Source organism: Glycine soja, chromosome 17, assembly GCF_004193775.1.
Source record: "Glycine soja cultivar W05 chromosome 17, ASM419377v2, whole genome shotgun sequence".
Lineage (NCBI taxonomy): Eukaryota > Viridiplantae > Streptophyta > Magnoliopsida > Fabales > Fabaceae > Glycine > Glycine soja.
The window spans coordinates 2551042-2576196 of NC_041018.1; the positions used below are offsets into that span (position 1 = coordinate 2551042).

Below are 25155 nucleotides of genomic sequence, written 5' to 3' on the forward strand. Positions count from 1 at the left end.
ATAGTAATAAAATATTAAAAACTAAAAATTTGAGTGATAATTTTTAAAAAATAATAAAAGTTGAATTATAAAATCTGAGAGGCTTCTATAAAGGATGATGCATGTGATAAATGAAAAGGAAACAAAAAGGCAATGATGTCATCGCATACGTAACGAAGCGTAAGCGAGTGGCCGAAAGCAGAGCGAAAGGTCCAAGGCCTTGCTGCCCAAGCCTCCGAATATCATGGGCTCTAAATCCTCTATTTAAGACACACACGCATTTCTTTTCCTCTCAACACACATCGCAAACACGCTGTTCCTACAATCATTCCAAATGTGCCCTTCCGGTCGCACCCTCCTCCCTTCCTCCGTCTCCGATTTCCGACCGGCATTCGACGTCCTCGATGCCGACCGCGACGGCAAAATCAGCCGCGACGACCTCCGCGCCTTCTACGCCGGAGTCGGCGGCGGAGGAGATGACGTGATCGGGGCAATGATGACAGTGGCTGACACCAATAAGGACGGGTTCGTGGAGTACGAGGAGTTCGAGCGCGTGGTCTCGGCGGAGAGAAAGCCCGTGGGGTACTGTGGGGCCATGGAGGACGTGTTCAGGGTCATGGACAAGGACGGCGACGGCAAGCTCAGCCACCATGATCTGAAGACTTACATGGCCTGCGCTGGTTTTCCGGCCACCGACAACGACATCAACGCCATGATCCGATTCGGCGGCGGCGACCAAAACGGCGGCGTTACGTTCGATGGTTTGCTTCGTATATTGGCGCTTGATTGTTCCCCCGCTAATTAATTAAACCTCTCGGGTATTGGCTGCGCGCGTTTCGTTACATTAATTAAACAAGTGTTGGGTTTTGTACTTTGTCCAAGTTTGAGAAATTACAGTGATTAATTGAATCCAAAACAAACCACCGGTGTAATCAAATACCACCCGTTCTTATATTCTTACGTTCACAATTTCTTCTATCTCATTATTTCTCTGTCTAGATTCTTTTTATGCATACACCAAAAAATGGTGAGTAATTCTAAAAAAAAAACAAGGGTTGTAGTGAGCCATGCCAAAATGGTCGTTCATATTCCAATGTTTGTTTGTCCAAATATGGAGTAAGGGACCATTTATTTTTGTTTGGCTTGGCTCGTGAGATTTATTGGCAAATTAGTGCAAGTATTTTTGGGGAACTATCAAATATTAATTACTAAATATTTAATTTTTCACAAAGAACAGATAATCAAGTCAAATGACTATAAATAAACGAATAAAATAAGCTCGTTTTTTAAGTTTTATATTTCTAAATTGCAACAGTGTTTAATTTAGAATTCAAAATTTATTGTATTTATTTACCCTGGTTGTTTGTTAGTATTATGGTTTATGAGTGGTACGATGTATGTCACATTCTAAAATTTGCTCATCACCACAATTTCTTTGTGAATGAGAATTGTTGTAGTACCGCGTCTAGTGTTTTGATAGAATATCGACAATACCATGTAATACAAAGCGCCATTGTTGGTATTGGCAATAAACGTCAAAAGCTATTTAGTCACTCCTTGTGGTATTTCATGCTATTTAATATTAATATAAAAACTTTTTTGCTGTGCAAAAAAAAAAAAACACGACACGCATGCATAAACGATTTGGTGTATATTTTCATTTTCTTTTTATCAAATAAAAGCTTTGTACAACTCATTATCAGTAATATTGATATTGTTGATGTTACATGGTACATATTGTCTTTGCGAGCACATCATATAAAAAAATCAAATAGTTGTATTAAATGTTTTAAATTACTTATAGGTTTAAGATTTAAATTTTCATTTGAAAGACATGTCTACATTTAGAGTCTTATTATATTTCACTAGAAAACAAAAATAGTTTTGTTATATTTAAGTATGTACAAAAAAGAGAATTCCATGTTGAAACCAGCAGGTTGGTCTCCATATTCTTCCTCGTCAGGTTGGTCTTTTTGATAGTGTATGATATGGTGATCGACGGAAGCCTCGTCGTCTTGGGAGGCATGGGTGGTGTTGAAACCAGCAGAAGAGGTTGGGGAGTCAGGATTGGGATTTGAAGAAGGGTTTTGCCTGATTCCATGTATTATCTTTCCTCTAGGAGAATTCAATTGCTAAAAATTGTTATGATTACACTAGGAACTAGATGCACCAGATGTTGTTTAATTTTATATGCTAAATTTAAACTTATCTTATAAAGAAATAATTTACTTTTAAGTTTTATTTTAAAAATAAAATGTTTTAATTTCTTGTTTTGTTTGTCGAAAAAACAATCTTGATTTTAAAATTTAATGTTTTTGTTTTTGGTAGTATTTTTCACCGAAGACAATGTTTGAGTTGAATTAAGCTGAAATAATCACACATCTAAATAAATTATTTCTTTATAAATGTCTTGTGGCCTTTCTATATTAAAAAAACATTTAAATACATTTTTTATCCCTTAATTATTGCAATCATAATTTTGATTCTCTTATTGAACAATTTTAATCACTCAAAATATTGTAATTGTATAATTTTGATTCTTGGTCAATCTTCCACTAAAAATATAATAATAATTTTATTAATGTGAGATTAATAAATAACAATGTGATACGATGAGATGTCAATGTATGTGATAGAAAATATAAATATTAATGTGTCAAATGATATGTATAATGATATGACATGCAAAAAAAATAATTAAAATGTCAAACATATATTTATAAAAAATAAAAAATAAATACATTAAAAATTATAATAATATAAAAAGAATGTAGAATTAAACGTAACAATTTTTATACTTGTTAAATTTTATAGATCTCAAACAAAATCTATAACTCATGGGTTAGAACGAACAACAATCTCATGTATTATATATATAGTTTCCGACTCACATTAATTCCTGAAAAAATATCGTCCGCTTCGATATGAAAAAACATTTTATATTAACTATTTAAATAAATTTTTGGTGTTAAAATAGAAAGTAAATATACATAGGTATTTGATACTTTCAAACTTAAAAAGTTTTTAAAATTTATTATCATAATAAATAATGCTTTAAAAATCTTATATTTAATTTAAAAAGGCTTTTATTTTGGTACAAACAACTAATATCAATTTAATACTGTTTAAAAAATAAATTTATAAAGATAAGTTGTAAAGTAGAAAAAAAAGCATATTAAATTCATATTCCATTGAGTGTCATATCAACAAAAGTATGACTTCAATCATTTAACTTATCAGCGAGTGTCCCTAATAATATTTTCTTAGAAGTATATAAAATTATTGATTTTAACATTTTAAAAGACAATAAAATTCTAAATAACCCTCATCAACCCTAAAATTTAATATTTTATCTTCTAAACACACAATAAATAACACTACTAAATATTATTCATGTCAAGAATCACAAAAAAACTTCTAAAAAGTTCATTTACATAATTCACCTATTAAGAAAAGTGTATATTTTAATATTAAAAAGAATGAGAATACTTCAAACATGTCTCAAAAAACATTGTCCGAAGAAAATTAGCTATAGACAAAATTGAAAATACTTTGTACTAACAAATAGTGAAGTAAAAAACATCTCGGAAAAGGAAAATACAAGTTGCTCCAAATGAATGAGATCAATTCAAATTGCATATTTGTTGTGAAGTCAAGGCCGTATCAGCAGTAATTTAACCTAACTAATGAGAAATATTCAAAGCATTGAAGGAATACTTCTTGTTTTTTGTGTGGGATTGAAGGAATACTTTTAAATACAGATAAAATATATGCAATAAAACTCAAAAGAGATACCTACATTTAGCAGCATAAGTAACTGCTGGAGTCGATGGTTAAAACCTTAAACATCAAATATTCAACCTAAACTGACGGATGATAAAACCCAGATACTGTCTACTCTCATCTGGTAAGGTGATGTCTGATCACTCTCCGTTCTTCATCCAATACAAAATTGGCCCTTGAAAAGTGGCTGCTATTGAAGAATGGTTTCAGATCATAAATATCATGCTCTTGAGCCTGCAGAATATCAAACAAACTCAGAGGGTCAAATAATGTATTATCTCGGTTGGAAAAAAACACAAGGAGAAATGCTATTACCTTGTGGTAGAGATCATCTACTTTGACATCTATGTGAGTTAGACCAGAAGCAGATCCGGTGACAATTTCTTCAAAATGCAGAGCATTCTTTACAAGCTCGCGAAGAATATAAAGGAGCAGTTCATTGTAGTCCTTTTTGAAAGTCATATACTTTCTAAAGCTCTGCAACAGCAAGCACACTGTTTAGGAAAAGGACCCGAGGGCATATTTTTCCAGTACCAATTCCACTAATTTTAAAGGGAATCACAATAGCAAAATGGTAGTATGTATACAAAAAAAAAATTCAAAATAAAAATAATTTGTAACAAAATATGATGCCATGGAATATCAGCATTTAACAGAATTGTGGCAAATTCAGAATATTTTATATACCTTCTGAAGAGCCTTCTGCACCCCAAATTTTTGAGTTGAAATGAATGATTCAAGTAGAACACGAATTGCCATGTCTACATCCTCTTGTGTAACATGTTGCCTGAGATGCATTCTCGCATGTGCTTCAGACATCCTTATCATTGATTCAATGTGCCTTACAGCAATAGGGACTCCTTGTCCGTGCTATACAAGGAAATTAGAGCAGCTTGTTAGTGAATTCAATACAAACAATAACTACAATCTAGTTTGGTAAAAAAAGTTATGACAGGGTATTACTGAAGATTCCCTCCGCAGTTCGGCATAGACATGTGACAGTTTATCCATATCAGCATCTTGTAACCTTGGAAAAATATTCAACTTGGCATATGTAATGTACTTCTTCAGTAGCTGTTGAGGAAGTATCTGCAAAAAAGCCAAAAAACTCTCAAGAGTCAAAACACAGAAGACATAACCTAAGTTTCCGTAAAGGTCATTAACAATAGCAGGATCTTAGCAAGGACCTCTGGATCAGCTGGCATGGCAGATGCATGGATATCTTGGAACTCACTAAAGGACTTATCATCTTGCTTGGCACCCTTGGGTTGTGACTTGAAGTGACTGTCAACGACAAACGTTGCAAGCATTTCATCAGTGACTGGATCAACAACATCCTGTAAAATAAAGAACTCCCTCAATAAATATATTCAAATGAAGAGGTAAACAAAGAAGCAATGAATATAAATATAACCTTCACAACACAGAGGATATCAAAACGAGAAATAATTGGATCTGTCAATTCAACATTTTGAGAGAATGTTTTTGAGGAATCATATCTGCAAGTCAAAGAAAAGTTAATTTAAGAGTAAAGCTTAAATGCTTGAAAAAAGGATCAAAACCATATATCAATACTCATGGTAATATCTTTCAATGTGTATGACAGTTGAAATCTTAGCTGGGACACTGATGAACAATGCCAACTTGCAGCCAGATTCCAGATACATGCAACCTTGCATATTTGCTTACCTTCCTCCAACAGGATTTGCAGCAGCAATAACAGAGCAGCGTGCCTGAAGAGATGTAACAATTCCAGCTTTTGATATGCTTATACTCTGCTGCTCCATGGCTTCATGGATACTCACCCTGGTAACAAAAATATAAATTAATGGTCAAGGATAGTTTTTGTATATCATGTGAAGGTGTAGTTTAACAATGTAATTAGGAAAATTCAAATAATTACAAGATTGATTTTCTTACCTATCCTGATCATTCATCTTGTCAAACTCATCAATAAGACAAATTCCTTTGTCAGCTAGAACAAGTGCTCCCCCTTCAAGAGTCCACTCCCTTGTGACTGGATCCTTATGAACGGCAGCTGTAAGACCCACGGCAGAAGCCCCTTTACCAGTAGTGTATACAGCTCTCTGTCCAGTTTTCTCAACATACCTTGCAGTAGATTTTGAAATATTTGTTAATTTATAGATTTGTTAATTTATTGATCACTAGTAAAAAGATATCTACAAAATAAAATCTAGAAAATTATACTTGAGAAACTGAGACTTCGCTGTCCCTGGATCACCCAGAAGAAGAACATTTATGTCTCCCCGCAGGCGGTGCTTTCCTTCCACGTTTTTTTCTTGACCTCCAAACATAGCTAAAGCTATTGCAGTTTTTATGTCATCATGACCATAGATTGATGGAGCAATAGACTTAACAATCTGAAATTTAATCCATAGCACATTACATTACAGAACAATAATCAAATTGAAAGAAATACCAATAAAAATTCCAAGGAACACACCCTTTCTCCAATTCGAGGGTCTTTAGCCAAATTTTCAATCTCTTCTATGTCTTCCTGTGTAAGTTTGTAGGCAGAAAAAAGGTCTTGCTTTTTCGTAACATAATTTGCCTCAACAACAGTGGCAAACACTGGAAACCCATTTTTTGTGTTTAAGGATAAGTCAAAATTATTGGTATAAACACCTGTGACCTCCTGAAATAAGAAAATGATTAAGAAGGTCATTATATAACAACTAAGGGCCGGCCAAAAAATTGATGAGTCAAAGTAAAAGATGATACAATTTCTTCTCCAGGGCGTGCACAATCAATCAGATCATTTAATAGTATCACTTCCTTGTATCTTGGAAGTCGACCTGCAGGAACTATCCCTGGACTCTCTTGGAGGGTAAGCTTCTGAAAATTCCTATAAATTGTCTACAAGGAGCATAGAAAGAAAGAAAATGAGTTTATTTACCTTTTAGTCTTTTAAAATAATGATGATCAACTTATTTTGCAACATCTCAATGCAAATGTCTTTTGTAATCATTTGACCTAGTTGAAATGACGATCAGCACTCAGCAGAATATGTGCATCCAAAAGGGTTCGAAAACTTTGTACCTGTTCAATATTGACAGTGAACGGTCCTTTTGATTGACACTCAGGACAGGATCCCACTTTCACCTCTGAATATGAATTCTGAAAAAAAGGCCCCAAAATTGCCCCGCATTTGTTACAGTCATACTTCACCTGCTGCAACTGGGGGAAAACTCCAGAACGTCTGGTTACTACTCCCCCAATTCGGATCATTGTATTCAAGTGGATCTGCCTGCTCCAAAGAAGCCAATTTTAAGTTTTTCATCCAATGGAAAGGGAAGGAGAATGGAGTAACACATCAGTTATGTTTTTTTATCTACCTTATATTTCGAATCTGATCATAAACTGGCAAGTTGGTTATGCGCACATAAATCTTTTGGTGTATATTCCTGTAATTTGGATGTAATTCAAAGACAACATTTTTCGTAACATCTTCCATTACTTCTAAGACAGATTGAGGGGCATCAGCTAGCCAAATGGCAATGTTGGGATGAACATAGATAAATTGTTTGTAATCTATCTCCAAACTGCACTTACTAGCTGGCATTTAAAAACAAAAAGAGTAAGCTGGTGTAACAAAGATATCACTAACTGTCACAAGTACGCAAACATATCATAGAGAATATATATTATATTACCTGACACCATCTCATTTATCAGCCAGACATATTCCTTGTCCCGATGTTCATTTTTTGGATTAAGATAAGTAAGTAAGAAGTCCTTGAATTTCCTGGCTATGAAGCGGCGCACTTCATCTCTTGTAACCCACTCTCTAAGTGTACCTTGAACATGATACATCTCGTATCCATCATCAAAATCATCCTACATTCCATGTACCCATGTTAATTGTGAAATAAAATCAATGACGAAACTTTAAAATATTTAAAAAGAAAAAAAAAATCACAAAGTAGATAATACGTCATCTCGATCATCCTCCGTTTGATCAGTCATAAGAATATCCTCTCTTGAGTGCCGTTGTGACCTTCCAGGTGAACTTTGCATACCATCAAAGTCATCATCACTTGCTACAGAAGGTCTAAAATCAGCTCGAGCCCTTTTAGAAGACCTGTGATTGTCATCATCTGTATCTGCAATAGAAATCAACACCATTTGTTTCCCACACCAAAAACTTTGTAAACAATAATAGTTAACAAGGCTTATTATATTTACATTTCTAGCTCCTCTATTTAAACCTAATGAGTTGTACTAGTCCCCCAATAATTTTAAGTAAATTTCATGACTCAAATTTTTTTAAGTTTGTTAAATAGATAAATGATTAGAAATTCATTTGCATCATATATGCCATGCACCAATGCATGATCAATCAAATATTTCTGCCACTGTGTCACAACTCACAAGCAATACAATCATTTTTCCTCGTATCCACATCAATTAAATAGTTTGTTGCAAACTAATTCATTATACAGAATTGTTTTAGACCCATATATTATAATCTAATTCAAATTTCATCCAAACAATCAAATTTCCACCATTAAATTCTTTGATGTATAGCAGCCAAACAATTTTCATCCATTACAAAAAATTTAGCAGTCCATCGAGGACGATGGACTTCCATTGCCTATACTCAATTTAAAGAAAAATCAGTTCAACAAATGAAAAATAAATAATCAATTTGGGGCAACCAATTCAGAACAATTAGGGAAGAGATAAAATGGAAACATTACCCTGGTCGTGGAGAAGCTGGGGAAGCTTGTTACGATTGGAAGCGCGACCATCGCGCGCCTCGAGTTCAACCTCCGCAGCCCTTCGATCTTGCATGATCTGATCAAAATCTCTGTCGTCTTCCAACGAGTCGTCCAGCCCGAACGATTCGAACTGGTCAGCCTCATCCATTCTCTTATAATCACTGTCCATTCACCCAGGCAGCGAAAAGTTGTAAGTGCAGAATGAATTAGGGTTTTCCAAGAGATGAAAAAAGGGAGAAAATAAAAAGAGAAGACTAACTCCAAAAAATTGTCATTGTAAAGATCCTCTCCATCTTCTTCTTCTTCCTCGGGCTGTTCTTCAATGTCGTCTCGTACGATATCGGGATCGACGGAAGCCTCGTCGTCTTGGGAGGCATGGCTGGTGTGGGTGTGAGGAAGCTGGTCGGTGTTGAAACCAACGGAAGGAGAGGTTGGCGATTCGGGATCTGGCGTTGAAGGGTTTTCAGGTGCCATTTTCTTTCTCTTACACTAGGCTTTCTGTCTCTTCTGCAACTCTCACCCTTCTTTTCTCTTCTCTTTCCAACTATATTTTTTCTCTTTTGTGGGGGCCCTCCGTTTGGCGGGAAAAGTTTGGCGCCAATTCTCTCACTTGTTGGCTTGGCCACTCTGCATAAAGCCCATTATTATTATGGATCGCATTTGGATTTAGACTCTTCAGAAACTTATATTCTTGCTATTTTTCGTTCGCTAAAGGATAAAATGTAGTTTGATTAAAAATATAATAATTGATTTTTATCTTTACAAAAAAAATATACTTATAATATATATATATATAATGAAATTTTTACGCTAAAATTTTAACTATTACTTTAAAAAAAATTGTTATAAGTATACTTTTTTTATATTTTTCTTACTTATTTTGTATGGTAAGTATTACATTTTTTATGTTTCTAAGGCATTTAATACATTTGTTTTTTTAAGTAATATTTTTTATATCAAATATTAAGAAGATTTGTAAAAAAATAAAAAAATTGAAACATTTGATGTATAAAAAAGTAATAAGTTTTGTAATATATATGGGATAATGCAATTGGAATGAAATTATCAGCTAGATGTATTGTCAATTAATATAGGATCCCTTTATAGTAAGTTTATTTTTAAAATATGTTACAGCAAGATGTTATTTAACACCTTTTTATTTATATATTAACACATTTTTTATTATTAAATAATTTTTATGTGAATCTCATTACATCTTTTAAATTATAGCTTACTGAGTATATAATTCGGTCAACGATAAATATTAAAAACTAAATTTTACATTTTATACACTAGGTATAGGTTGAAGGGCCAAAAAAAATAACTTTCTCTTAGAAAAAGAATTCGTTAAATTGGTAATAGAAAAATTATTTATTACATTGAAAACCTTTTTTTAGTGTCATATAGTACTTTAAAAAAAAGAAAAAAAAAGGTTTAAGCATAAAAGACATGCTCTTGCTCAAACGCCTCACAAGACCCATATTAAATTGAACTTAATAAAATTCAATTCAACTCCCGCCAAATGAAAGAATCTCAAACGCCTCACAAGACCCATGCTCTTGCTCGCTCATCGGAGAAGAGCAATCGCAGATCGCAGGATTCCCCAAACTTCAATAAGGCACAACGCACTTCGCAAAATCTTACTCAGTTTTTTCGGCTTTGCTTTCTACACATTCAATTTTTCATGTTTATTGTTGCTTTCATCTTTTGCCAGATTCAAACCAAATGTTTGAATGCTGCATTGAAATCCATTTCTGAAGTTCCTATGAATTCCTCCACAATATCCGACACTTTATACGCTAATCGCAGTGAAGACGCTACTGTAAGTTTGAATTTGAATTGACTATTCAAGCTCCAAGTAATTTCTAGGTGCTCTTCATCATTGCTTATTTAAGAAAACTCTTAGATCGGACTAGTAGCAGAGCTTAAATGAACAATTTTATTATTTATGGTTAATATATGCCTCGTGTTATGTACTGTTTGGATTCCGAGAAAATAAACCGTGTAAAGTAAAAGTGCTGTGGAAACTGGAAACCACAACCGATTCAAATGGTTTTTTTTTATTTGTTGCAGATCTCGTTGGTGGAAGAAGGTTTGAAGGAAACCTTGCTTCCGTCTGATAAAATACCGTCTGAAAAGGTCATCGATGAAGTAGGAATTGTTTCCATTAAATGTTTGTATGCCTATGAATTGGAAAGTTCCATGTTCCCTTCCACAGAGTCAGAGATTGCTGCTATTGATCTTACAAATGCAAAACCTAAGGTCTTCAACTCACACAATGCTGCACCTCAATATAAGAATCTTATGGATGAAATAACCAAATATATCATAGAAGATCTTTATACGAATACTGTGCCAGAAGACTTCGATCGGTCTTATCAATTGATGTCTGCAAAAAACCGAACGGTGTTGCTGTTGTTCTGCACTTGGCTTATTGGAGTGTTGGCTATATTTTTCTTCACTTCTGATATTCATTGCCCTTACCGTGGACCATTGCCGACTTGAACTACTAATTTCATTATGGTTGATATGCATTTAGAGTGCGGAAAAAGATGTTAGATATTTTGTTAAGTGGCTTTTGTAGTATATATCTCAAAACTGAAACTCTAAGACACTATGATGTCCTTCTTACACTTGAGTTACGTTGAATTACCATGGACTAGTAGAGTTTCATCGAAATTGACGTAAATGTATAAATATTTGAATGTTGTGCTTTATTACTGCTCTAGTAGGCGATTTATATCTGATACCCTCCTGCCCATGTCATGTGGTTCGGATATTGTAAAGTTAAGCGTGTATATATACATGATTTGTGTTGTGTGGCATAACATATATAGGGGCAGTTTTCTTGGAGTTAATACAAGATACTATACTAACTTCACTACTAATTGGCTAATTGCCATCGCCCAGCATAAAAGCCAAAACTGTCATAGATTCTGGTGGTAAGCTGCAGACGTTTTGTTAGTCAAGTTAGGCTGTATAGGTTTCCCTCGTGCGTGCTATAAGCAATTTCTGTTAGAAGAAAGTCTTGTCTCAAAGGAAAATGTGCTCATTGCATCGCAGGCGTCACTAAAATGCAAGGCGATCTTAAATTCAGTTATTATCTCGGCAAAGCTCGCTTATACCTTGATACTGAGCAAAAAAATTCTTATGCATCGTATAATTAACCGAGAAAGATTTAATTTAATCACCACTCCCTAGCTGGTATGTATCTGATGTGAGGCTTGATCAGTGAGAGTGAGTGAGTGATGGTTTGGTGGCTGACGCAGGGACCTTGTGATTAGGTTGCAGGGACTTGATGGTTTGATATGCAATGGATGAAATTTGGTTATAGCCACGCACTCTGCCTGCACTGACTTGGCTGAGTGCTAGTTGCAACTTGCAAGTTCGGGGATTATGTGTTCAACGCCTTGGGAAATGGTAGCGCGACTTGATATTACTATTAGGTTGATCTATGCTTCTTATCAATAAAAATAAAAATAAAAGGGATCTGTGCTGAGTTCTAGTCTCTAGGGACTTATATTTTGGGATTGCTGGAGGTTTTGCTTTTGTGGTTTGAATTCTAAAGGCTTTGCAAGTCATTGATTCTCTGGTGAAGAGAGTTGTGGTTGTGGTCAGTGGTGAGTGGTCACGGTTGATTCTAAGAAGGGTTAACCTATATACTTGTTGATGGTATACTATCACATGCATGATGGCAACGGAAGAGCAAGCAAAGGTCTCAAAGTGTATATATATATATATAGGTTAATAGCGTGACTGCAACAAAAGATTAGGAAGAAACGGCGTTTATTCTTCTTGTTAAAAATGTTTATAGATGCAATTATTTAATTTTTATTGTGCTGTTACAATATTATTTAATAGAATTGTAACATGCTTAAAAAAAATAGAATTGTGACATAATAAATTTTTTTAAAAAAACTTAAATACATTTTTTGCATACAATCTAGTGTTTTTTATTCATTTTAGCGCTTTGAACAGTAAAAAAAATTAAATAATAAAAAAGCATATTTAAAACGTTGTAAGGGCAAAAAATTTACAGCGATGAAAATGAAAAAATACTAGGGACGACAAATGTTTTTAAACAAGAAAAAAAATACATATTATAAATTGAGATCACATAATAAAGTACTGAAAAAGTTGTATTGAAGATAATCAATATTCAATAGAGATATGAAAAAATATTTGTAATTAACTTTTGTACTTTATTTAGTAATTTCATGTTTTTTTAATAATAAAGGGATAACAATAGAAACTAAATTCTTTTTAAAATGAAATTGAGTGTGTGTTTGGTTTTAGAGAATGAAAAAAAAAATGAATTAAAGTTGACTATAAAAAGTTTGAGCCTATAAAAAATATAAAATTTTCTTTAATGTTATTTCTTTCATGTCTATCAAACACACCGTGAAAGTCTTCTACAAAGAAAAAAAAATCAAATTATAAATTAGTGTTGTAGAAACTAAAATATAGTTTAACGTTTTTATTAAAAATAAAATAAAATTGACTTGCCAAACTTCAATCAGCAGATAGATAAGGAAATAATAATGACAGGTGGTGCTTTTGAAAAAAAAAAAAAGGTGAGAGGTTGTATGTTTGACCCAATGCTTACGCACCTTTTCTTTTAAGAAGATGAATGAGTTATTATAGATTATTTTAGAAACTAAAATATAGTTTTTTTCATCGCTTATATGATTTCATTTGATGGGATACACGATAATTTAGTTTTGAAAATGTAACCAATAATTCAATAAGCATCATTCTTATTTCTTATGCGAAAACATCTTCGTACCAATTATCATTTCCCTATATTATTTTTCTTTTTATGGTCATATGCAAATTCTGATTCTTACTAGGCCGTATTAAATATTTCTTTCTTTCTATGCTTATGTTGGTGAATCTGTGCTTTGGTTTGGGACATTCCAAACGAAACTGAAAGTCTTAAACCAGTCTTTCCTTTTTTGGTTATTATTGGTCGAAAAAACACGGTTCCTTTTATTTTTTATGTCAACTAATCATGTTTTCTTAATATATCAGAACTCTATGTTTGGCCCCAGAAAAGTAGGTCCAATTTTGATGTATACGGACAGTTTTTCACTAGCAGCCCAGCTAGCAAGCTTTTGTTGGTGTCCATCTCTATTGTTGTCAAGAAACTTATTCCCAACTGGCCAACTCCATATGGTAGATCCTAATTTGGCTTCCGTGACAGGTCAGCTTCCTGGAACATCATTGCCAGCTTATTCCATGTTCCTTGATGGTTATTATTCCAATCTTCTGGAACTTGGTTGAGGCTGATAGGTAAGCTTATCTAATTAATCTACCCACTTGCTCTTTCCTTTTGTTTATTTGTTTTGTTCTGCTCATGATTATATATTTCTATTAGTTGCTATTCTCACAATCCAAGAAGAGCTTGGTGCCCCCTTAATACCAAACAAGAAATTAAAAGATGCCATATTGAAGTCAACTCTCAGGGTTAGGTGATTCATGCATTGCCATTTAGTAAATAAATATGTTAAACTATATATGAATATTCCGCATATATACGTACAGGAGACAAAAAAAGGTTCCAAATTATGAAGATTGCGTGAAATCTACTGATCAGAGGGTAAAAGTTTTTAGCTCACCAAAAAAAAAAAAAAGTTTTGATATAATTGTTCGAGTGATCATATGAAATACTTGCTTAGATCATTAAATTTTGCAAACACGAGGAATACATGAGAGAGAACAACCACTACATGTTTGTCAATAATTTTTTTATGGCTACATCTATTGATATAATTTACCTTACAATACATGTTAGATTTATGATGGCTACACAGTACAGTATAGCATAATTATTGACACTAAGCTAGTTTGTCAATAAATTTTATGTCATTAGTTTTGCATGCAATTTATCATAGTTAACTATCGATGATTGCATGCGCGGCTGGGTTGTCAATAGCAAGACGTTTCATGTATGCCAACATTAGTGGAATCCGGATCCTGTCCACCGGATTTTCTAGCGTGTTGATGACATTCACATATGCATTTGCCAACGGCTTGACTGTTGCAAACGACCGATATAGATACGCCCCCAAGAGTTTCTAGCTATCTTCGCCATTTCTTACTTCAATATCACTAAAAAATTCATTTAACTCCATAACATTTTCTATTTTCAAATTCATATCCCTCCTTAGCTTATGAACCTCAATTCTCAAAAAGCCATACCAAAGCAATTACGTGCACCCCTAAATAACAAGATAATATGGCAAGTATCCTTATTATATACACAACTTTAATCTAATATCAGATCCATTTGATGGGATAGATCCAACCTTAATTATATTTGATCTTATAGGCACTCATTAGGCGGGTCATAATTTTTAAATCAGTTTTTAAATTTTTACACAAAAATCTCAATCACTTATTTAATTATTTTACAGATTGTGGTACATAATTTTATTGCGTCTGTAGCTGTTCCCGTTTAGGTTTCTCTTTGGGTGACCTAACCAAAACATTCAAGTATGTGTATCCTGTCTAGTCTCTACGACAATAGTTATAGTTTTTTTTTTTTTTTATTAATCTCCAATGTCAATCTATCTCCATGATTCTTGAAGATAAGATATAACTTTGATCATATATCATAATCTCCAAAAATAACAGATAGGGTAATTACTATACTTAAATATATTATTTTTTTAATGACTCGTAAGGTGGGTCATGATAGGTGCTTAGTCCAAAGATGGCCAGAGGATACACAGTAGTCATGAATGATTTCTAGTTAATCTTGGATTACCCTTCACCGCTGATGTGCACTAAGTACCCTGTTTTGTTCTTTTTATTATCCCTTCTCTTTGGTGGTCGCTGTCTTATTGTGTCTCAAAAGGGAGGCAACCTCGCTGGCTCCTCATAATGCCTTGTCGTGATTTAGCTTTTCAAAATATAGTTATCCAACATTATCCCCTGTTGGCTGTTGTCACACACATGGTACCATAATTTTAACGAGAATGAGGAGTATGCTTATGATGGGCATTACTATAAACATAAACTAAATCATCCATGATCATATTGGCATTCGGATCTTGTTTTTATCTTCTCCATCGGCTCTTACTTTTCACCCCTCACTTAGGATAGGTAATTATACCAATTGTGTAGCTTTATGTTTTGGTATCTTTCGAGTCCCGAGTTCTCACCCAATGAAGTAGGGACAAAGCACTCGACCCTTTAATTTGCACAAGCATTATGACATCACAGAACAGAAGAGTGAATAGGAGAATTAAATTACAAAAAAGAAAAAGAAAAAGAAAGAGAGAGCGAATAGGAAGATGTTGGGAAGCCTGCTCTGAAATAAGAAATTTAAAAGTGGCAAGCATCATGTTGGTTATCATAAGCTAAAAATGAATGATTGAGAATTAAATTATAAAATATCTATTGTACGTGAGAGAAGGGACCCATTTCAGAAAATGTGGAGCATGACTGTCCAGAAGCTCAGAAAAGAATAAAAATCCAAAACCGCAACAAAAAAACAAAAACAATTCGGGGATGGGAATTAAACTGCCAGAGAAACACTCCACACAGCACATGCACCCCCCCTCTTTTGTTTATTGTTAATGTTAATGGATGATGACCACCAACAATCATTGCACTGGATGAAAAGAAATGAATTGTGGGGCCTTATTCCCTCAGTCAATAAACATCGTGCACCCATCCAATGCGGATCCAGTTGCTCAATGCTTACCTATCATGAAACCGATGCACTCGAAAACTCTTCGAATATGTCAAACAATAGTTTTGGTCCTTTTGGTTTTGGATAGCAACCGGGTTGATTGACATTGTGTACTTGCAACGTCAAGGTTAGATGGGATATACAAAGACTTGCTATTAAACAATGTATCTTGCACAAAGCACATATTTTATTTCATCAATTATAGGCAATAAGAATGAAGTTTAGGTAGTTTTTATGATGTTTTACAAGGAGTTTAAGTAGTTGGTTGAATATGTACGGGAATTATTATAAATGCTTTTATGTTTTTACTTAAAAATTTATAATAATTACACAAAAAACTTGAACTATTATTATTACTATTATAAGTTTACGTTTTTTAATTTTTATCAATTTCAGATTTTGATTTTATTTTTAGTACTTATAAATTTGTATTTTAGAGATTCAAATTATAAAATATAAACTTATAAAGACTAAAAATAAAAATAGAAAACTCACAAAAATCAAAATTGAATATACATAAATTATAGAGACTAAATTAAAAGTGTAGAAATATACTTAGAGGTTCAAGAACGACAAACTTATATGAATTAAATTCTTATTTAAGCCTTAAATCAATACAAATTACTACTCGTTGAAGACAAAACTGCATGTTTACTACAAATTCTCTCGCTCGTGCGGGTAAACTAAAATTATCAACATGTTTGGAATTTGTGTGATTGGAATTTTTATCATGTTCAAAAAAGATTTTCTAATTCTTCCAAGTTCCAACCCCTTCGATACAATCCCTTTGCCCTCTTTAATATGTATCACTATTGTACAGAAAATGTCTCAAATCTCAATGGACCACATTTGCCATCTTCAAGAGTCTCTCAACCTCGCTGGATTATTTATGCTATTTTCTTCAACAATGAGTTAGACATGCTACAGATTAGATGGGCATGAACTTTTATCCCAATATGTCTAAAACTTGTGACACATTCCAAACATGTAGTTAGTAAGAATGTAGAAGGTGAGAAAAATTAGTCTTGATAATATAACTATATTGGTAATTAGTAAATCAATTAATTTTAATTTTAATAGTCTATTTGTATTATATGATTAAAATTTACTCTTGTAATATAGATACTCTAGTCTTTTATGTGATACACTATGTGTATCAAAGTGCAATGCCAACGATTAAAGTAGAACCAATAAGTTTCCCGAGCAAAGCAATTTAAAATTAGAAAATGTCCTCAAACATAACAAGAAAACATTGGCACATTTACCTCGGTGAAAGATAGCAAAGCTTTCTCGCCATTAAATTTCATGGACAGAACTTGTTTATGTTCCTGGCCGAAATTAAATAAGAGATGAGAAACAGAAAGGCTAATAATTTGTAGAGAGAGAAAACGTCACCTGCAGCAGAAGAGGCATTTTAATTAATTAATTTTTTTATCAGAGAAAATAGGCTTTACAGGCTGGCTGGGCTCAAGTTGAGACAAGTGCCGAAAGTTGAACCCAGTCCAGGAGGGAGCTGAACAAATGTCTCAAGTTACGGCCCAACAACGTAAATAAAATAAAATATTTTAATTTATTCTTTAAATGAAAAAAGAAAAGGACGCGTGCTTTGGCAGTCTCTCTCCATGGCGATTGTGATCCCTTTATATGTCTCGTCCACCGTTTCTCTCTCCCTTGAGTTCAACCTCACCTCCCAGGGACATCTCACCCATTCACCTTTCTCCTCCACTCTCATAGCTTTATTAGCTTTCCTCTCACTCTAATTCTCTACCCCCAATCAATCTCAAAATTTCCAATTCTTATTTTTAAGAATTGAACATTCTTCAAATGGCATCGTCACCTTCATCATCATCGTCGTCGTCGTCGTCTATGGTCTCAAATCCAGTTCCGAACACGGACCGGTCACGTGACGCGAAACGGAGGAAGAAGAAAGCGCAGCTGAGGCAGCAACTACGGCAAGAGGACCAGAGCAATCCCAAGTGGAAATCCCAAGCGCAGCAACAAATCTACTCCTCCAAGCTGCGCCAAGCCTTAGCCAGAGTTAACCTCGGGTCGTCGGCGCCGCCGCGCCGAGGCAAAGCCGTGCGCGACGCCGCCGACAGAGTCCTAGCCGTGACGGCCAAGGGGAGGACGCGCTGGAGCCGAGCCATCCTCACCAACCGGCTCAAGCTCAAGTTCACAAAACACAAGCGACAGAGAGTTACAATTACAACACCCCCAACCCGGTCAAAGAAACCCCGGGTCAGCGTTTACCGGCTGAAGGGGAAGGGTTCGCCGGGTGTGCAGAGAAAAGTGAGGTTTCTCGGACGCTTGGTTCCCGGTTGCCGAAAAGAACCGTTACCGGTTATTTTGGAAGAAGCCATTGATTACATACCCGCGCTTGAGATGCAGGTTCGAGCCATGAGCGCTCTCTTTAACCTTCTCTCCGGCGGCGGCGCCGCCTCCACTTCCGCGCCACCTAGCTCGTCATAGAACACACTTTTGGCTTTAGGCGTTTATGTATGTATACAATGTATGCCATGCCATATCATGTCATGTGTCTGTCCATTTTTTTAATTGTTATATTACTATTGTTTGCCTCGTTTTCTTTCACCCTTGCAACCAAAGAAGCTTTCTTTCTTTCCCTTTAATGTTACTAAGTGCATAGTATATACATACATATATATATATATATATATATATATATATATATATATATATATATATATATATATTCTCTTTCCAGTAACTAATCGTTCGTGAGAATGTGAACATTGCCTTCAACAATTCACCAACGAGTTTCGGTCGTCGTAGTTCAATGTTGGTTTTGTTCGTGACTTTCCTCCGTGAGACGTAATTTTGATGAGTCAAGTAAAGATTATTACAGACAATAAAGAATACATATTTAGAATTAGAATTTAAATCTGAGACCACTAATCCTAACAATTTCGTACCGTTAATCCATACTTTCTTTGATAATGAAAAGAATACAAATACAAATTAAGAAAAAAGAACAAGTTTGCAGTTGAGAAGGGCTAATTACAGGTCCTGACTCTCCATCAGAAAGGTAAGGAATCGGGTTCAAATAAAATACCTCTTTCTCTACCTAGCAAATTTACTATCCTTGAAAAACAAGAAAGATAGAGAATTCATTCTTTGCCCAAATTGTTGATAGATTAGTAACGAATTGATGAATAAGCAGGTGGTTTATACTTTATAATAGGCGAGAAGCTTGCAAAACAAACCACCTTTTTTCTCAGGGGATAATAATGTTGTTGAGGAAAGGAATTTATGGTGTACGATGTAAGTTGGTGTCACTTGAACTGGTAAGTAGGTTAATAAAACTTATCAGAGTTGTAAATTTGTAAGGGTACGTCGGTAGGTTTGCAATTAACAAATAACATGTGCACTTAATTAGGTTGCTTTGTTTCAATCTGAATAATAATATATAGTACCATGACCTGAAATGAAAATCTCTTCCAGGTCATGGCCAACCTTTTCTTAATTGGTCTTACGGGTTCGCTTGTACATTTTGAAACTCCAGTTAGTAGTTGGTATTTTGGATGCATTCTATACTGGGTCCTAAGGTTGATACAGCACAAACATTCATTCATATCAAATATATTTCACATCACATGCTTATTTATTTCCGGTTACTATTGAATGACAAAGCTTGTAATGGTATTTTAACTTTCTTCTACTTTTGAAGGTCTATCTGGTTGCTGATATGTGAGAATTTATTAGTCTTTATCTCAGCTGAGCTCAGTGCAATAAGGTTTTCTGATACTGTGGGAGAAATTAAAGTAAAATGTGTCATGGAAATTGAATGGACTGAATGGCTAACTCCACTTCTCTAAAGTTTTCCCGAAAGCGCCAAAAACATGCTTATTGGACACAGCAGAATGGCCAAACATGCCATGTGACTTGTCGCCCACACCTTACACGACCCCACTTACCTTTGACATAATCTACTTCTCCTCTTTTTCTTTTTTCTTTTATTTTTCCCTCCCCGATTTTAATAATTCCATATATTCCACTCAAATAAAATTAACTTCCGTAAAAAAATATGAGTATAGACAAAAAAAACACACCATGGATCCTCCTTAAAAAATAAAAGCAAGTGTGAAGGGGGAAAAATGAGAAATGAAACAGAATTTGAATCCAAGCGTGCGTATCTGAGATGCTCAGCTTAATGGGTCACATGCCCTTTTAGATGGTGCAATGGTCTCTGAAGGACTAAACAGGTCGTTTTCTTTGAACCCTTCTCTCTTTGTGTGGCTGAGAGCCAGTTAAGACACACGAGTGCACCAGTTTAATCGTTTTCAGTAGAAGTACTCACCACCCCACAACCCTCGTTAGAATCATAAAATGGCTGGGAAAGAAGGGTTGGGTTAATTTACTAGAGGACCACGCAAAAAAGATTGAAAAGAATTGCATGTCACTTTTTTTTTTATTTGGGGGGTTACACAGGTAGAGCATTCATTTCGAAATTTTCAAGTTATCAGACCGGAATTTAATACCTTCCCATGTGGCTATTGAATGGCAAAAACACCAAAAAGGGTCACTTTTACATTTTATTTACCAAATAGGGGCTGTTTTGCAATTATTTACCTAGGGGGTCTGTTTTTTTATTACAAAGTGCCCCCCAGGAAGGCGCTTCCATGGAGCACGCGACACGTGGCACAGCGCGGCGCACGAGACAGCAGCAGGGTAGCGCCCCTGACGCGGGCGCGTCTGGTAGCGCCCTGCTGCTGGGCGCGACTGGTAGTGCCCAGCGCGTGGGCGCGACTGGTAGTGCCCCTGACGCGGGCACGACCCAGGCGTGTATTTTTTAAATATATTTTAATAAATTAAGCTAATTAACGATTAAATAATTTAAAAAAATATTTGTCATTTAATTAAGTTTTCTAATTTACGACGAAACTCAATTAAATTATCATTTAATTAAGTTTTCTATGGTATAATATGAATTTTATAACTTTATAAAATATGAAATTTCCAAGTTATGATCTTTTGTTTCTTAAAAAAAAATAAAAAAGTTATGATCTTTTGGAACTTTATAGCATATGACAGATGACTCATTGAATTGATAGTAAAACATTGATTCAGTACGTTAGTTTAGTTTAAACGTCTCTTAACATTAAAAAAAAAAAAAGATTAGATTTAGACCCACTAAAAAAATACATTTTCTCCCAGACTCAACGGAACTGAGAAGGGGGGCGTGTATTTTTTTTTTAATTTAAATGTTTAATTTTGTTAAAATACAATTTTTGTTCCTCTATTCTCTTATATTTGTACTTTTAGTCCCATTATTTTTTAATGGAGATATTTTATTTTTTACTTTTAAAAAATCAACAATTTTAATTTTTGTGATCAATTTTAAATGTTGACATAAGTATTTTATAAACCTTAAGTGATAACTATTTATTTATTATGTACATGTCAAATATTTTATTAAATTATTTAATCGTTAATCAGCTTAATTTATTAAAATATATTTAAAAAATACATAGGCGCCTGGGTCGTGCCCGCGTCAGGGGCACTACCAGTCGCGCCCAGCGGCAGGGCGCTACCAGACGCGCCCGTGTCAGGGGCGCTACCCTGCTGCTGCCTCGTGCGTCGCGCTGTGCCACGTGTCGCGTGCTCCATGGAAGCGCCTTCCTGGGGGACGCTTTGTAATAAAAAAACAGACCCCCTAGGTAAATAATTGCAAAACAGCCCCTATTTAGTAAATAAAATGTAAAAGTGACCCTTTTTTGTGTTTTTGCCGCTATTGAATCCTGCTTTTCACATTATGATGGCTAAATTCATGATTTCTGAAAAATAGTAACACACAAAGGAAGAAAACCAAAAGGAATTTTGAGAAAAAACTACAAAGAAATGGAAATAGGTCTTTGTTGCATGTGTCCACATCCAGCACTAACATAAAAGTATGATCGTTTTCAAAGCAAATGGCAATGGTCACTAATCAATCTGGCGTTTTCTTAATGAAACTCGTGTCACCAACTTCCAACACAAATGTTATTATCATAGCGGAAACATATTCATGAAAGGGAAGAAAAGGATGAATAACAAAGTAATATATATATATATATATATATATATATATATATATATTCCCATTGTGTTGTCCTTACTCCTTTCCCTATGCATACAATCTTACCTCTACGTTTTCTTCCGTCGAAGATATATTCGATTAATTTACCTAATAGTGGACCAATCATTAATTCCCCCATCCTTTTCCTATGAATTCTATGGGTATTCCCTTGAAAGCTTTGATCAAGTGATATTGTATAAGCACGGTAAAGTAAAAGAACTAGAGATGCTTCAATTGATAATGATGAAAATCAAAACATTTTGATCTCATTACGTTTTGTCACCCAAATAAATTGACCTAGATCTTCTAATGTTTCTCCCATGACCTAGAACAATTAACAGTGAATTATATGAGATAAGATTGTTGACTTTGACCGAACTTTGATTAATGTTAATTATTGTGAGTTTTAGTGTTGATTGAGTTTTGAGATCAATACATCTTAATAAATTATCTAATAAGAATTGAAATAACATATTTCAATGCAGGTCAACCACTAATTGACAAAAATAACAATATAATAAGTGATTAATACAATAACATTAATTATATTTATAAAAATTTGAGATGAATCATTTCTTGGCATAAGATCAAAGGTCTCTCAAGATAATATTTTTTTCTTAGATCCTTTATGTATATATAAAAAAAGAAAACTAAAAAATACTTATAAAAAATATATATTTTTGCGTTGATTTATGCTTAATTTCTTCTACTGATAGATCATATATCTAATTTTACACGTAGAATAAATAATAAATATTTTTTTGTTAAATTTATTATTTATTAAATAATTGTAAAAAAAATTGAGTCCCTTTGATATACTTCTGTATCAGTACCTTAGTGAAACGACAAAGATAAATTTTTCTCAACCCGAAGTATTATTCATTGTTCACAATTGTATCTTAAAGATCTCTCACTCTTAAGTATTGACTATAGTCAACATTTTCAATTACGGACTAAAACAACACTTTGGGTTGAGCAAACCTATTATACGGATTAGATCTCAAGTCCAACTCGAAACAAAAAAGATTCAATCTAAATACTAGTTGGTAATGTTTGTGTGTAAGAGTATTTCCTAAAATAGAACTATATCATTTTTTTTCATTTATTAGTAGACATTAGTCACATTACACACTTAGCTTCCTATTAAAAATTATGTTTAATTACCGTTCCTGAATTTAGGATGCATGCTTTTTTTAGTTTCTAAAATTTAAAAATATTTTTTAGTCCGTGAATTTTAATAAATTATTTCTTTAGTTTCTAAAACAATAAATTGACATTTTATAACAGTTTTAAAATACAAATTCAAAATAAATCATAAAAATTGACATTTTATAACAGTTTTAAAATACAAATTCAAAATAAATCAACATTATGAGTTAATTTAGAAAATCAATCCATTTTATTGTCAAACTAGTTTCAATAAATTTTAAATAAGTATACAAATTAGTTTTTAGTATCAAAATTAGTTTTAAACAAGATTTAATTATTTGTTTAGTCTCTCAATTTGGAATATGTGTTTCTTTTAGTTCCTAAATTTTAAATTGTTTTTTTCTTGAATTTTGACGAATTATTCTCTTTAGTCTTTAATATAATAAATTGATACTTTTTTTTATAATTTTTAGTTTTCATAAATTAATATTATTTTTTAACCGTTTAAATTTACATTTTAAAATTGTCATAATATTAAAAAAAATTACAAAATATTAAAAATTATCATAAAGTATTAATTTATTATGTCAATGACTAAAAAAGAAAATTATCAAAATTCAGAGATTAAAAAAATATTTTTAAATTTTAAGGACTAAAAAAACATATCTTCTAAATTTAAGGATTAAAATAAAAATTAAGCCAAAAATTTAAAATTTTTTATATGGAAACATATAATATTTTTGCATAATAACTTCATGTAAAAACCAACATGAAAAACTTATTCGTAAGCCTTATCTCTGCATAGTTTTTTTTTTAATTAAAGGATGGGACAAAATAGATTGTTACGCAAATTAATTGATAGTTTGACAGCCATGTAATGTTCTCTTGACAATACCCCCATTTCTCTGGGGAAAAACGATAAGATTTATTTGGAAAATACTACTAGGAATAAAAGATCATGATCGATCATTAAAATTTGAAGTGTGCAAAATTTACTGCGCTAACGCCTTTCAATTTTATTTTTTTAATGCGCTAACTCTTGGAAGTATAATCATGGTTAATGAGAACAAGGGGGCTCCACAAAGCATCAAATAATTAATGCTTAGCATGTGACATAAAACGGTGGCTTAAAGCAAATGCCGTAATTTAAAATCAGTAGCTATCCGTTTGTGGTCTCCGGCCGAGAATAAATCCAAATCACCTAGATTATTTATTAACAATTATAATAATACAAAAAAATTAAGTTATAGACCAGAATACTAGCTAATTATATGTAAAACATTGCCTATGAATTGAGTTGTTACCATTTTAGTTTATTTATGATTGTGAATATTTAAATAGGTAACGTGGTCGCGACAGTGAGAAATTTCAATCTGTGTCTCAAACTCACCGGTAATTGAAACAATAAGATTTTTTTTACGAGAAACATTAAGATTCTAGATTTCTTTGATATTGCTATTCTTGATAATTTCTTTTGTTACCTATACGTCATCTTTGGAGATATAATATGAATATGCATTTGAAAATATGAAGGAATAGAAAACAGGTGAAGAGAAATGAAATTAATTTGCTGTACAAATTATGTGAGAAAGATGCGAAGAAAGAAAACGAACAAAAAGGGACCAATTAAAGATATTAGCATATTTAACTTAATCAATCACCAGTAAAACTAATTTCCTAATGTTTTATGTTATTTCACTAAAATACTTAATTTCTAGGACCACGGTCTT

At 33.4% G+C, this 25155-nt stretch overlaps 4 protein-coding genes across 4 annotated transcripts; 3 read left to right on the forward strand and 1 right to left on the reverse strand.

Annotated features, from left to right (window-relative positions):
- The first annotated feature begins 212 nt into the window (after positions 1–212).
- LOC114393891 (calcium-binding protein CP1-like) lies at positions 213–962 on the forward strand. Its single transcript, XM_028355372.1, has one exon. It carries the CDS (start codon positions 314–316, stop codon positions 782–784), a length of 471 nt encoding a protein of 156 aa, XP_028211173.1. The 5' UTR covers positions 213–313; the 3' UTR covers positions 785–962.
- Positions 963–3593: 2631 nt separating this feature from the next.
- LOC114393886 (DNA replication licensing factor MCM2-like) lies at positions 3594–9042 on the reverse strand. Its single transcript, XM_028355364.1, has 17 exons — positions 8764–9042; positions 8484–8665; positions 7717–7886; positions 7437–7620; positions 7119–7338; positions 6823–7030; positions 6505–6639; positions 6227–6418; positions 5971–6143; positions 5683–5871; positions 5452–5568; positions 5177–5261; positions 4950–5099; positions 4726–4851; positions 4450–4632; positions 4078–4239; positions 3594–3996 (listed from the first exon to the last, which is right to left on the reverse strand). The coding sequence occupies exons 1-17, from the start codon at positions 8976–8978 to the stop codon at positions 3880–3882; spliced, it is 2808 nt and encodes a 935-aa protein (XP_028211165.1). The 5' UTR covers positions 8979–9042; the 3' UTR covers positions 3594–3879.
- Positions 9043–9996: 954 nt separating this feature from the next.
- LOC114392268 lies at positions 9997–11221 on the forward strand. Its single transcript, XM_028353327.1, has 2 exons — positions 9997–10326; positions 10578–11221. The coding sequence occupies exons 1-2, from the start codon at positions 10027–10029 to the stop codon at positions 11007–11009; spliced, it is 732 nt and encodes a 243-aa protein (XP_028209128.1). The 5' UTR covers positions 9997–10026; the 3' UTR covers positions 11010–11221.
- Positions 11222–17824: 6603 nt separating this feature from the next.
- On the forward strand, positions 17825–18830 carry LOC114392007 (transcription factor bHLH148-like). The gene has a single exon (XM_028353045.1). It carries the CDS (start codon positions 18028–18030, stop codon positions 18670–18672), a length of 645 nt encoding a protein of 214 aa, XP_028208846.1. The 5' UTR covers positions 17825–18027; the 3' UTR covers positions 18673–18830.
- Positions 18831–25155: the final 6325 nt, after the last annotated feature.

Coding starts and splice junctions, on each gene's coding strand:
- LOC114393891 (XM_028355372.1), top strand. CDS start 314: ATGTGCCCTTCCGGTCGCACCCTCCTCCCTTCCTCCGTCTCCGATTTC.
- LOC114393886 (XM_028355364.1), bottom strand. CDS start 8,978: ATGGCACCTGAAAACCCTTCAACGCCAGATCCCGAATCGCCAACCTCT. Junction 5,262..5,451: donor GCAAATCCTGTTGGAGGAAG/GTAAGCAAATAT, acceptor TTTGACTTGCAG/ATATGATTCCTCAAAAACAT. Junction 3,997..4,077: donor TAGATGATCTCTACCACAAG/GTAATAGCATTT, acceptor GATATTCTGCAG/GCTCAAGAGCATGATATTTA.
- LOC114392268 (XM_028353327.1), top strand. CDS start 10,027: ATGAAAGAATCTCAAACGCCTCACAAGACCCATGCTCTTGCTCGCTCA. Junction 10,327..10,577: donor ATCGCAGTGAAGACGCTACT/GTAAGTTTGAAT, acceptor TATTTGTTGCAG/ATCTCGTTGGTGGAAGAAGG.
- LOC114392007 (XM_028353045.1), top strand. CDS start 18,028: ATGGCATCGTCACCTTCATCATCATCGTCGTCGTCGTCGTCTATGGTC.